Raw genomic sequence first — 15,173 nt, forward strand, 5'->3', positions numbered from 1 at the left:
TCTGACTGATACTTTCAGTGGATCCTGAGCCACCTGTGTGCAGGGTTGTAACTACAGCTCCCAATGTATCCACATCTACTCCTTCATACATAATCACTCAACAGTCATCGATCTTATAATAGTAACAATTACGGGCCTCGATGCTGGAGAAATAGGAAATCTTTTTAAAATCTTTTTTGCAGATGATCTGGAACTATATAACTTACTCTTTAAACCAATAATCTGGTTATTATAAGTAAATACCAGGAAGATTATCATAAAGAAACCAAGGATTATGTATTAAATGATATTTAACATATCTTTCTAATATAAAATTACTTTTTCTTTTATTATTTCTTTTACTGAATTTGCTTACATATACACCTCTCTTTTTTCACGTCTTGGAAGCATCATTTCACTCACAATTTTTGTATTTTTCTAAGCCACTTCACCTATAGGTGCATCTCTATAAATTCTTATTGATTTGAACTGAACTAATTAGTCTGGCTTCCCATATTATGCTTAAATTCTTTTCAGCCTGGAACATAATCTAGATTAGAGAAAATAGAACCACAATATCCATTTCTCCCATAATTCATCTCCTAGTCATAAATCATGAATTTAGAATTTTATTTTATTTTCCCTTTCAAATACTCTCCAACCCTGCATTATACCCTAACCCATTAAGATGTAAGAAATATGATATCCATTATACATATAAATTTATATAAAACATATTTTTATATTAGTCATTTTTCCTCAAGGAGTAAGAAAACAATAAAGGAAAAAAGATGCTCCAATTTATACTCTTAAATTCTCTCTGGAATAGGAAAGCATTTTACATCATGAGTGCTCTTGATGGGGTTCCCCATCATTTGGTTCTGCTCTCTTTCTGATGAGGCCCCAACATTTTTATTTGATCTGGATCCTCAGAGGGTCCTTGTGGATTCCTTGCTGGAACTGGGAATTCAAACTATGACAACTTGGGATTTGTTGTCCCTACTCCTCCTCAATCACTACCTCAGATCACTTTTAGTTCTTTTACTTAACTATTAATTCTGACTGTCCCTTATTAGTGCCCTCTACTTCTGAACTGCTTAGGACTATCTTTGTCCTTTACTTTTATTTTACATGAGAATAGGGGTCTGCCTAGAGGTATGACTACTTATCAGAACCTGGTTCCTCTTCATTATCTATTTATAACTTAATTATAACTTCTGATCCTTCTAACTGCCCTTTTATGGCTCCAGCTCATTTCTTTGGAACAACTATTGATATCCAGAGTCACCTTAAAAAAATATTTTTCTTATTTCCTTTTGTTTCATGATATATAAATGAACAAGTATCATATTTCTCTTTGCTAGAGCATCTCTAAACTCTCCACCTGCTGTGCCATCGCAGTGTCCAATAAAATGCCTGCTTGCCTGAGAGGGAGTTTGAATCTATTGACTTCTCAGACAACCTTATGCTGAATCCCAGCAATCTGGAATTAGGGATAATAATAAATATATCAAGGTTGATGTATATTTAATTAACACTGATAATCCATTTAACACTTGATCCATTTTTTTCATTAAATAGAAGACAATGCCACCATTTAACTCTTTTTTGATGATTATCCATTATTAAAAAAATCAATGGTTGCTTTAAATGTGTTTCAATAATTCTCACAGCATCTATTCCATCTTAAGCAATATCTTTTTTCTTCTCTGAAGAGTCCTAGATTGCTAAATTTTTCAAAGCTGTTTTATAAATTTTTTTTTCCTGTCTTTTCTTCAGCCTTAGGATGATGTTTCCATGAACATAGTTACTTGGCTAATTATAATTGTTGAAGAAAAATTCTTCATTTGAACTTTCATGCTGATTAGCAAGTCAAAACTCAGGACAAAGAAAATGACAAAAATTTTATTATATGTAAATCAAGGCCACAACATGTTGACAGACTGATCAGTGAAAATTAGAAAAGCCTTCAAGGAGGGGATAGCTTTTATAGTTAACTTTAAGACACCCCTCTTGGTCCACCTCAGCAGAAGAGTTTCGGCTCTTGAATCTCAATTCCTCCCCAAAGTGGCAATAATGTGATACTTTGTAGGTAGGGGTACATGGCAAAGCAATAAAAAAGTTGTCATTTTAATGTTTACTTTCTCACCAGATCCTCCTGCAACACTGATTAATAAACTGAACTGTGAATAAAGGGATAGTAAGTCAACACAACTTTCAATTATGCTTTTATTGTGAGATCATATAGAGCTGGAAAGGATGTTAAATATCATATCTATCTCCTTCATTCAACTAACTGATGGGAAATTCAGACATGAAAGTTAAATGACTCATCACTTGCTCCCAGATTATTGTAATTGATTTCTAATTTGTTTTCTTCCCTGAAATCTCTCTCCTATTCTAATCTCTTTTAGTGATGGCAACTGAAGTGATTTTCCCAAAGAGCAGATCTGAGGGACAGCTAGGTGGCACAATAAATAGAACACCTGCCTTGGAGTCAGGAGGACCTGAGTTCAAATCTTGCCTCAGACACTAAATAATTGCCTAGCTGTGTGATCTTGATCAAATCACTTAACCCTACTGCTTTAAATAAATTTATTTTGTTTTTTAAAAAAGAACAGATTTGGCCATGTCAATCCTCTACTCAATAAATTCCATTGGCTCTCAATTGTTTCCAGGGTAGTCCATAATTCAACAAAATTAGTTATCTTTCTGTTTTTGTATACACAATGCTCTAATTTTCTAATACTAACTGAAGCTACCTATAGACTGTGTTGAGAAAAGACTTCCTCTTAATATCTTTGTCTTAGAAAAATTCTTAGTCTTCTGCAAAACTCACTTTGTGACTTCTATAAGATATCTTTCATTATCTGTCAACCTAGTATTGTTCTCTTTTTCAGAATCTTATTCAGTTTCTTTTGTTCATGCCTAGATATGACATGGCTATTTTATTTGAATGTAAGCTCTTTGAGGATAAGGGTGTTTGCTTCTCTTTTATCTTTTTAACCTGACACATAGTAGGTATTCAATAAATACTTGTAGCAGGATTGTTGACAAGGATTCTATTTCTGTCAACATCAATTGCAGCTGATCTTGGTCCTTGTATTTCTAATGAAATGTGAATTGAGAAACCTGCAAAGAAGCCTTCATAGAATTCTGCATTTTTTTCAAATCAAGAAGATTCATGGAAGAGTGTGAAGGATTCGTGAATGTCATGAGATCCTTCATTTTCTCGAACTTTATGATCATAATGTAGCTACTAGGAGATGTTTGTTTCATATTATCATTACTACTAATGTTATTGCTACTGCTGCTACTTCTACTATTACTACTAGTGCTACTACAGATTACTACTATTATTTACTGCTACTGTTACTATTACTACTACTACTACTACTACTACTACTACTACTACTACTACTACTACTACTACTACCACTTCTATAGCTACTACTACTGCTATTGCAACTGCTACTGCCCCCACTACCACCACCACCACTACTACTACTACTACTACAACTACTACTGCTACTTGTGCTGCTGCTACTACTATTACTATTGCTACTGTTACTACCACTATCATTACCACAGCCCTGCTGCTGCTGCTGCTGTCTTCCTGAGTTTGAATTGTGTTCTCCAAGTAATTTTTTTCCAGTTGAATATTCTTTGAATAAAATGCCCATGTAGAATTTCTACATTTGCATGTAGAAATGTCATTCCTATATTACACAGATAGTAAATTTCACGTGCCAAAAAACAAGAATTAAGCATATGATGACTGAAAGCATATTATGATATTATGATTTCAAAGGGAAAATTTCTGGTATTTATATTAAGTAACTTTCAGTAGAATATTACTTCCATGTTTTATGATCATAGAAATGATGCATAATCAATTAAGTATCTGCTTACAGAGTCCAAGAGCTATCACAGGTCCTAGCAAACAATAAATCTAGGGAAGGATTATGTTTCTGTTATGTCAAGATCAGCCTAACTGTTTTTAGAGAATCTTGTCATTCAGGCAAGGGTTAATGGACATTTAAGCCCAGAAATTCAGGCATATCATCATCTTTATCAGGGAAGAACTGAGCAGTTATTAAATGAGAAATTGCATATGATGAGACAATGAATTAAGTGTTTAGGAAACAAGGGAGAATGGAGTCATTGATTCTTAAAGAGTTGACATTCTAATGGAGGAGATAAGATATGCAAAATATAAAGGAAAGGTCATCATAGAGGGAAGGAAAAAGTTAGGAAAGTAGAAAAGGTAAAGAAGATGGGATTCAAGATGAGTTATGAAAGAAGCTAGAAGACAGAGAGGGAATGTCAATGAAATGGCACCCTAGTAAGAGGATGGGGTACTTTGGCCAAGGACCAGCAAGCCAGTGGTACTGGATCATGGAGGCAAGCAAGATAGAAAGATAATGGAATCTTAATATTTGATATTGCATTGACTCAGTTAGTCCTTGGCCCAACCCAACTCATCAGTCAGTGGAAAAGGAAGGAGACACCAAGTCCATAGTTTTTTGGTATCACAGACTCTTTGTCACAGGTCCTTGACTTCACACTCTTAAGTTCTTGCTACTTTGGAGAGGAAGTGAAGTGGAAAGTTCAACTTCTCCTGAAGATCAGCTCTGATTGATTTAGTTCTTCTCAGCAATAGGAGGATCCAACATATTGCTGAAAGACTCAGGGTAGAAAATGTTATCCACATCCAAAAGAAGTAGTAGATCTGAATACAGATTGAAGCATACAACTTTCCATTCTTTTTTGTTTTCTGGTGACTTTCCCTTTTTTTCTGTTTTTTTTTTTTGCCCATAATATAGCTAATATGGAAAGAAATTTGTACATTATAATAATAATTGCACATGTATAATCTATATTAAATAGCTTGCCATCTTGGGAAGGAGTAGTAAGAGAGAGGAAAGGAAAGAAAAAAAATAAACTCAAAATCTTATTAAAAATGAATATTAAAAACTATCTTTATATGTAACTTGAAAAAATAAGATATCTTATACCAAAAAATTACATATAAATGTATGAAAAAAAATATATATGTATGTATTTATGTATGTGTGTATGTATGATGAGGTTTTGGGAATATTTAGCAGTGTCATCTCTAAAGAATTAGAGTCTCAGACTGCCAAAGACAAGCAAAGGGCATTTATTTGAGGTTTCAAGCAACCAGCATACTCTGTTCCCTGGGAGTTACAGAGAACTGAGCTAGGTGAAACTCCAGATTCAAATAGGGCAAAAAATAATATATTTCTGACAGAATATGTCTTTAGTCTGTTTCTATGAAGGAGTCAGATAGTCTGGCTTTTTTATCTAGCCAAAAAAAGGAAATGAATCTGTGAAAGGAAAACTCTAAGGGTCTCAGGGCTTGAGTTGATGATTGGGAGTAGAATAAATAAAGGAATTTATCTTTGATGAAATTATCAGTATTTCACTACTATTGAAATTGATTATGTAAATTTGAGAATCATATGCATTAGGTGGGAACTTGGGAGAATGAATGGGAAAACAATATTTACATAAGAGATATAAGGAGAAGTCTCATGAAATATCTCTGGGCAGGATGATGATGCGATGAATATAAAAGGAGACAAAGGGCAGTAAGTAGAGAAGGCAACAGAAAAGAATGAACATTTATGTAGTGCCTCTACCTAAGCTCTGTGCTAGGCATTTTTTCAAATATTATTTCATTTGATCCTCAAGACAACTCTGGTTATTCCCATTTTACAGATAAGAAACTAAAGCAATGTCCTTTAGGAAAAGGACACAGAGACAATGCTGTAAATGTTTTGTGAAGGGCATTCTCCATTCCCTACAATTCCTAAACAACCCTGGACACAAAGAAGCACATTTTGAGACAAGCGAGATGAAGTATATAGAATTCTACCCATGAGCAATGAGGACAATTTTTGCCACTCCTTGAAAACCACCCCTGTAGAATATACATTTGGAGACTACCTAGAGCTAGTTGTTAACCATTCCTCAAGCACAGTCTTTGTCCTTCCCCTTGGAAAGGTGTTTTGTACAGGTTTCTACCAACTGAACCTCCATTTTCCTTTTTTGCTTTTCCTCTTTCTGGCAGTGAGCTCAGCTCAAGTGCTCTCTCTTCCACTATGCCCAGACTATTATCTGCTATATTATGTGCCACAGAATTCATGATATAAATATAAAATTATGATTACTTTTGCCCTCAAGATGTTTATATTCCACTAAGTAATATAGCATACTGACAGTCAATCAAATACAGAATATAGAAATAAGGGTGTTTTAATTCCTGGGGAAGTTAAGAGAATCAATTATTATAGAAAGGTAAAGGCAGATGATGTCTGAAATACCATTATCTTTGGCAATAAAGAAGTCATTGATAAACTGGATGAAAGTTATTTTTTAGAAACCAGATTTTAAGGACTTTAGACTTTGGTCCTTGGTATTGTGGTGCATTGCTACTTGCATGCCATTTATTTACAATCACTAGGAAACATTTTCCTATGTAGGACTCTCATCAAAGCATTTTTCACATCCTTATTCCTCAGGCTATAAATAAGAGGATTGAGCATGGGAATTACAATGGTATAGAATACAGATGCTATTTGAGCTTCTGTCAAGAATGCTGTCGAATCTGGCTGTAAATATGTAAAAATGAGGGATCCATAGAATACAGTAACTCCCACAAGGTGAGAGACACAGGTGGAAAAGGCTTTGCGCTGACCTTCTGCAGAGCGTATCTTCAGGATGGCAGAGATGATGGCCACATAAGAGATGACGATGATGATAAGGGAACTGAGGAAAGTGAATCCTGCTAGTAAAAGTATCACCATGTCTGTGCTGACACTATCATAGCAGGAGAGGGCCATAAGGGCTGTTAAGTCACAGAAGAAATGGTCAATAGTAGAAGTGCAAAATGGCAAATTGCTTATAACATAAACGGTTATCCAAGCATTATTGAAACCAAACACATATGGCATTACACCCAACCAGATACAGACTTTTGGGGACATGACAACTGAATAAAGCAATGGGTTACAGATTGCAGCATAACGATCATAGGCCATTGATGCCAGGAGAAAACATTCACTGCACACAAATGCACAAAAGCAAAACATTTGAACAAAACATCCCACAAAGGATATATCTTTCTGATCCAATTGTAAATTTTCTAGGGCTTTCGGTGTGACTGCCGAAGAATATGAAATATCAATGAAGGCTAAGTTACTAAGGAAAAAATACATAGGGGTATGGAGTTGGGAGTCAATATGTATTAAAATAATTAATCCAACATTACCCAAAAGACTGAATAGATAAATAAAGAGAAAGATCAAGAAGAGGCTAACTTTTAGTTCAGGATGATTTGAAAATCCTGTTAGAGTGAAAGAGGTCACCGTGGTGAAATTGTCTCCTGCCATGTACTTCTTTAATCCAGGGATTAGCCTGTGTAATAAACATAGAGGAGACATCAGAGAAAGGGCATCTTCTTTGAAGGGAAGATAGCATATCAAACCAATCAGTAATCAATGTATAAATAAAGTAGTTCATACTGGTCCTTACATGTCTATGCTATTTGGAATATATGTATCCTATTCATTTAACCTATGAAGACACTAGGAAATAGATTTTAGCTACTCATCCCCAGTAGGAATTAATCCAGATTGATTAAAAATACTCAATATATCATATGCAATTTTGTGTCTATTAAACTTTAGTTAAAGGATTGAGTAACTGTGAATATAATTTACATGCAACCTGTTTCTGTAGCTATTCTACATGTCTTAAAATCTTTATCTCTTTGACCCTGAGAAATAGCAAATGGTATTATCCACAGTTTATGGGGGAAAAATGAGTAAGACAGAAATTGAGGGGTTTGCCCAGAGTCAGAGTCAGTCAATATGAGACAGACTTCAAATTTAGCTAATCTTCTTTCTAGATTTAGTGTTTTAAACCCTGCAAATCCTAATTGCCAGTAGCTCAACTATCTTTCTTATCTCTGATTGGGAATTTTCATTCGACATTTATTTCATATCTATGATGTACTAAGTAGTTGGGGGGGTGGAGGGAGAGAGGCAGGGGAAGGAGGAGGCAAAGTCTCTGCCCTGAAGGTGCTGGTGTAGTAAGTAGAGTGCCAGATCAAGACTCTTCCTGAGTTCATGTCTAACTCCAATATTAATTTTGTGACCCTGGAAAATGACTTAAACCATTTTGCCTCAGGTTCTTCATCTCTAATATGAACTGAAGAAAGAAATGACAAACTACTCTTGAATCTTTGCCAAGAAAATCCCAAATGGAATCACAGAGAGCCAGAATCAACAGAAATGACTGAACAGCAATAAAAGTGCAGAAGTTTATAGTGCAGTCCAACATTGCTCTAAAACCTTCTTCAATTCTCTGGTGCCAATAATAACAAATTAAATCTTTCTTCCAATATGGAGGTATTCTATCTATCACGCCTTTGAGTTTTTTCTTACTCAGGCTAAAAGACCCAGTTCCAACTCAGATCTCACCTAATCATCTACTTTAGCTATTATCATGCTTTCATTCATTTAGCAAGAATTTATTGACCAACATTTCAGGGTACTTATCACAATAATGAGCTGGGACAAACCATAGAGAAATTTTTGAGAAATTCTGGCCATCTTTAGCATAACAGTTTATTGTGAAAGACATGACAATACTACTTCCGATTAACTAAATTCACATTGAAACACAAACACACTCAATTCATTTATTTAAGTCATGTTTTCAGATTGCAATAATATTGTGAATAATGATTTCATATCTCCCTGTTCTCCATCTGTATATTAAACGATGCAATTTTTGTGGTGATGAATATAAAATGTTTACATCAGATATTCTAATACATATGACCTCGTGACATTTTAATTTTTATGGAGTTTGATGTTTTTTTCCTGAAATGATAAATATCTTGTCTCATACATAATTGTGTCATATTCATTGGCAGCATATAATTTCTCAATGTCCCAGAGTTCTCTCCCAGTCTATGGGTCATAGATACATGTTATACTTTCCTATATCCACACTCTTCTCTGTCATTCTGTGTGCTAACGTGGAATGTTCACCAATTGTTGAAATATTAAATTATTTTGAACTAAGGTGCAGTCCTACTGCAAACATTACATTTTCTTTCATTTACTTTGTTCAAACCACTAATAGTATGTGATCATTCACTTTTCTAGATAATCAGTTTTTTAAAACACTATCCAATATCATGTGCTAGACTTAGACCATCTTAATAACTTAGAGATGAATTCTTCATTTTTATATGTCCCCCAGGAAACAGGAAGGTTGATCCTGTTTTCTGAGGAACAAAACAAATGAAGAAAGCTTTCTCCAAATGGATATTTTTCTTTTACATTTCAGTTTATTGATTGCCATAATGTATGCTGTGAAAGAATATTCAGACTTTGAATAATAGTTCAGTTTCTTGCATCATCTCATTTCTACTTCCTATGATTCATTGTGGGTGGAGAAAGAGAAAGTAATATTGCTCCATTATCCAAATGGGCTAAGAAATGGGACTGACCCTGACCAAGTAACATGCCAGGGACTGGTCTGAATATTTTGAGAAAGATTATTCATACAATCAACTTCACTTACCTTTGTTCAGGCCCTCATCCCTGGTCAATTGGATGGTTGCAAAAACCTTTCTAGTGATTTCTTGATACCATGTCTCCCCTTGCCAACCCATCCCCCATAAGCATGGGTTTCTCTGGACAATCCTTCATCTCAAGAAGTATTAATAACTTCCTAGGGTCTCTTGGATGCAAATAATTTTTTAAAAACTCCATTGCAATATAAAATCTTATATTTCTCTATTTTTTTAATTTTTCTAAATTCATATCACATTTCTCCCTCATGTAATCTTTCTAGCCACACTCATATGTTTGCTATGTCTTATACAGGCAATTTCAGCTCTCTTCTTTATATAGTCTGTTTACCTACTATTGTTCAAAGTGCTCAGTTTTCTCTGGAAATCCATAAAATCCTTCAAGCAGCACCTACTAAACACCAAAAATTATCTTGTGCTTCTTTTCATTCCATTTGAACTTAAACCTGTAGACATATTTCCCTTAAGCATAATGAACAGGTCACCAGTGGTCGGGACTATTTCATTTCTTCCTTTGTCTAAGCAATTGCACTTGCACATTGCCTCATTTATTTTACATATTGAATGAATATTTTCTACCTTGAATTCACCTTTTCAAGAGTAGTTTGTACAATTAGTACTGGCTTGAATTAGAAAAAAAAATCTGTCCATCTGACTTAGAGAATCTTGAAAAAAAGCAGATACAAGTATCTGAGGACATGGGGACAAAGGGAGAATAGCTGGGGGATGAAAAGGCAAACCAGCTAATCTTTGAATTTTACTGTTTTCAGTCAATATTGTAATATGTCCCTCATCTTTTTTCATTTTTTAAAATCAAACTATTGAAATTTAATACTCTAAATTCTCTTCTAACTTAAAATCTTGGAGCCTATAAGCATTTAATGAACTATTTCCAAATCTAAAACTGAAGATTATAACCATGCAGAGATGTAACTTAGTAGCTCTTACCTTGATATTGATTTAGTCTTGGAGAAAGAAAAGTTGAAAAATTCATTATAGGCTAGATTAAGATTTAAAAAGACATGGTCTTAAATCTTGCATCTGGACCTGAGCAAATTGCTTAATCATTTTGATGTCTGCAGATAATTCACCAAGATATAAAACCCAGAACTGGTTGTGATCTGCATTGATGCATCATTTCCTTATTGAGTTCCCTGAATTGTCCCCTATAGGCCAATACCCCATGTATAAAACAATCAGTCATTCATGCAATCAAATCAAACAATGTATTACTTAATCTTTTACTGTGTGCCAGACTATGCTAAGTACTAAGGAGACAAAGAAATGTAATAAGGATCTCAAATTCTACTGAGAGAAGCAATGTCAGTAACTAAGAATATAACAGATTTATAGAGATTAAAGGTAAAGCGAACTAGGAGGCAAAGATCCTGTTACCTGGGATGTGAGCAGGCTATTGCCAGTCAACTATATATAGTCAACTAATAACATTTAATGAGCACAATCTGTTTGGAGATCACATCCCTATGTTAGGTATGGATAGCCATGTAATGGAGCCAGGTGGAATGAGCCAATTAATAAATTTTGTGTGAACATTTACCCATTAGAAATTGACTAATGCTGCAAACCAGAATTTATTATTTGAAGGATGATCAAGACTTAGGAAAGTGAAAAATTAAATTTAAAGGCAAAACATGCATCTATTGTTATTGAAATCTGGCTACTAGCACAACCATGAAAGAGATGCAAAAGTAAAGCACAGTTCTTCCTCAAAAGGAGATGGCATCACCAATTGTAAAAAAAAAAAAAAATTCAAATTATACAGTCTATTTTTTTTGGGGAGGGGGTCTTAGTCCCAAGATTGATGAACTGGATAATATCAAGATGAGGATAATTTAGAACATGTTATATGAAGAAAGGTTGAAAGAATTGGGAATTTTTAAACAAGAGAATTTCAGATTTGTGAAGATGGGTGACATACTGCATCCTCATATTTTTAACGCAGTTTTGAAAAAGAAGAATTAGACTGCTACTTGATGCCAGAAAGGTTTACTAGAAAACATGTGTATAATTTGAATTTATGTCAGGCAAAAAAAATTTAAGATTTTTTTAAAAATTGCACTATGTTATAGAAATGCTTTATTATATAAATTAAAAATAAAATACTTTTTTTTAAAAAGAAGCAGTATCCAAGAAAAAAATTAACTGACTTGAGAGTCAATTCCTCCTACTTTAAAGCTTTTTTATAATCAAAGATTAAATGATCACTTACCTGATATTATGAAATGGAAATTCTTATTTAGCTATGAATTAGATTTGGTAGCCAAAGAGGTTTCTTCTGAACTCTGAGATTATTTGGTTTAATCTATCATCAGTCTTTTCTATTCAGTATCATAAAGTACAACATGACTTGCCAGTGTTAAAATATCTGGTGAAAACTTAACCTTAAGATTTCTTTTATTTCCCATTAATGGCTTCATTCCCCAGTCTAAAAAGAAAACAAAACTCAAACAATCTTCAAGATATCCTTATCTTTCCTTATTATTTTTCCTTACCCTCTATTATGAATGCTGAAGAAGTAATCTCACAACAAAGCTATTGTTTCTTCTGATTAGTTCTTTAGAATTTGGTGCCTTGATGGTGATGACAAGGAGAAAGATGATCTTAGGAGATATCATACTGAATTCTATTTGGAAGGTTTCTATTGCTTAGATATAATAATTAATATTTAGGAAATAGAATCATTTTTGATAAAATTGATCAGAGATTAAGAAAAAACAATAAATATTTTCTTTGCCCTTGAAGGTTCAACTAATTACCCCAAAACATATTTAATTTCACTTTTTCTCTCTTTATGATTTATAACAACAAGAATGTCAAGACCATCCACATAAATTATCATTATAGTATCTGGATTCTTGCTGATTAAAAAAAAAATCTCTTGATACTGGACTCATTCACCAAATCTCCCAACATCCTCCCACAAAGGAGTTGATTATAAAAATTTTTTTCCCTTGCAGGAAAACTTTTAATTATACCCAAAAGTCTTTTCTTTAAGTAACATTCATGCATTTTTTTCTTCCATGGTAAAATGGAAAATATCATATTTTAAACACAGGCCAAAAGGCATAGAGAGAATGTTAAATTTTTTTTTTTTAGTTTTTGCAAGGCAAATGAGATTAAGTGGCTTGCCCAAGGCCACACAGCTTGGTAATTATTAAGTGTTTGAGGTGAAATTTGAACTCAGGTACTCCTGACTCCAGGGCCGGTGCTTTATCCACTGTACCACCTAGCCGTCCCTGAGAGTATTGATTTTAAAGTGAGGAAAACCTAGGCTCAAATTTGGTATCTGAGACATCCTAATCATGTGACTATTGGCAATTGGTTTAACCTCTCCATACTTAGGCAACATTATAAGACTTTACATTTGAGAAGTGCAAGCTATCCATTTTTGTCAGCAGGGGAAGTTTCCATCCATGGCATTCCCTATGAAAAACTAAATTCATTTTTTCCTGAACCCAGACATGATCAAGTCAGATTTCTTTGTTTATGGGACAGTAAGCCCCACTTAAAAAGAAAAAAATACTACAAAGTACATATTGTATGAATATAAACAAGTGAATATATGTGTGTGCATATATTATATATATATATACATATATATAAATATATACCCATGCACTTTAATAAATATATATATATATATAATCTTGCACCAAAATTCCTGCTCAGTGGAATACTAAAGACACCCCCTACCAAGGGGTCCATTCTGATTCTAAAGTAAGAGGCTGGGGAGCTCCAGATTGGTTATATAAATAGCTTAATATCAACTCACATTGGGGCAATCTAGAATGGTGACCAGACAATGTATTGGAATTCTGCCAAAAAAAAAAACCCATGGAAATTATAGAAATTAGAGAAAGTAACCAGGAGTGTAGAGTATATTCATATGAATTAGTTGATATTTTTGCATTTATTCTGCTCCTCACTGAGCTTGGGTCCCAAATACCTGATGCTATATCAATGCTGTTTTTCCTGGAGTCCCAAGCATACAAGATTTTGAACTGGGCATTTCTCGGTCATGGTTTTCACTGATAATGACTCCATATAATGATGATGATGATGATGATGATGTCTTTCACTGATAGAATTTTCTTCTAGGAAACCCACATTATCTTTTCCACTAGAAGCTAACATTATTCTTGGCAAAAAAAGGAAAAGATCAAAGTGAATACATGTGAATATAAACCAAAATTTTGTCATATTTCTATTGACTCCTGCTGTATAAATAGTGAATTATAATTACAATAGAATAGCTAGGTTGTTCATTGGATACAACACCAGTCTTGGAGACCAGAGAAACTTAATTCAAATCCTGTCTCAAATATTTGACCCTTACCAGCTGTGTGATGTTGGGTGAGTCACTTCACTCTGATTTCCTTGCATCCAGGGTCATCTGCAGTCATCCTTATTCATAGCTGATCATTGGATTCAGATGGCTCTGGGGGAGGAAAGTGAGACTAGTGATTTAGCACAACACTCCCTCATTCAAATCCAATTCACATGCCTGTTATGGTATCACCTTCCTGATGTTATAGATATTTTTCAAGAATGAAGGACAAACAATAACAAAAGTAATTACACTGAATTTTCACAAAATATAGAAAGGATGGAAAGGTCAAAAGGAAAGGACGGAAGAGATAAAAAGAAATGGAGGAAATTAGGGAGGGAAGTAGATAAGGAAGGATATGGATTTAAAATGAGAAAACTGAAAAGGGCATGGCAAACTAGAAAACACTTTATAGGGTGGCTCAAAAATTGTTCTGTATTTTTCGAATAGACTATTAAAGTTTAAACTGTTGTTCAGTGATGTTCCATTCTTGTCACTCCCATGTTTTTTTTGACAATGATAGAGTGGTTTGCCATTTCTTTCTTCAGATTTTTTATGGATAAGACACTGAGGCAAACAGGGTCAAGTGACTGGCCTGGGGTTGCACAGCTTGTTAATATGGGGTCAGATTTAAATTCATTAAGATAATTTTTCCTGATTCCAAGCTCTGCACTACATTCATTGAGTCACCTGAAATTTAAATTTTTTTTCATTAATAACTTTTTGCGCTCTCTCTCTCTCTCTCTCTCTCTCTCTCCTGAAAATGAATTTCTCCATACAGGCCTTGCTACAATTTAGAACAAGAGTGCATTCTAGATGGTCCAAAATTCAAGGGAAGGCACCAACAGATTACTCTTTGAAGCTTAAATACTAACTTTGCTTAGCTGTATGAAAGCTGATGTTTTACACTTATTCCAGAGATTGTAGAAACAACCCACTTGCTCTTCTCAAAGAGTTGATTTGATCCATTTTCTAGCACACTTCATCCAACACTTTATGTATATCACTAGCAAGTTAAGGTCAGTCCTCATAATGAGGATCCTTTCCAATGAAAGAGGAATAGGGAAAACGGAAGAAAACAACTCTGTACAATTCTTTCACTGTCAAAAATGAATGTTACATGGGCAGCTAGATGGTGCAGCAGAAAGAGCACTAGTGTTAAAGTAGGAGTATCTGAGTTCAAATCTGACCTCAGATACTTGACAATTACTA

The 15,173-nt window shown here is 34.2% G+C and overlaps 1 protein-coding gene across 1 annotated transcript; it reads right to left on the reverse strand.

The window, feature by feature from the left end:
• Positions 1–6,452: 6,452 nt before the first annotated feature.
• LOC141519555 (olfactory receptor 8I2-like) lies at positions 6,453–14,068 on the reverse strand. The gene is made up of 3 exons (XM_074231768.1): positions 13,971–14,068; positions 12,127–12,204; positions 6,453–7,422 (listed from the first exon to the last, which is right to left on the reverse strand). Exon 3 carries the CDS (start codon positions 7,395–7,397, stop codon positions 6,453–6,455), a length of 945 nt encoding a protein of 314 aa, XP_074087869.1. The 5' UTR covers positions 7,398–7,422; positions 12,127–12,204; positions 13,971–14,068.
• Between the last annotated feature and the right edge of the window lie 1,105 nt (positions 14,069–15,173).

The sequence above is a fragment of the Macrotis lagotis genome, chromosome 3 (genome assembly GCF_037893015.1).
Source record: "Macrotis lagotis isolate mMagLag1 chromosome 3, bilby.v1.9.chrom.fasta, whole genome shotgun sequence".
NCBI classification, from domain to species: domain Eukaryota; kingdom Metazoa; phylum Chordata; class Mammalia; order Peramelemorphia; family Peramelidae; genus Macrotis; species Macrotis lagotis.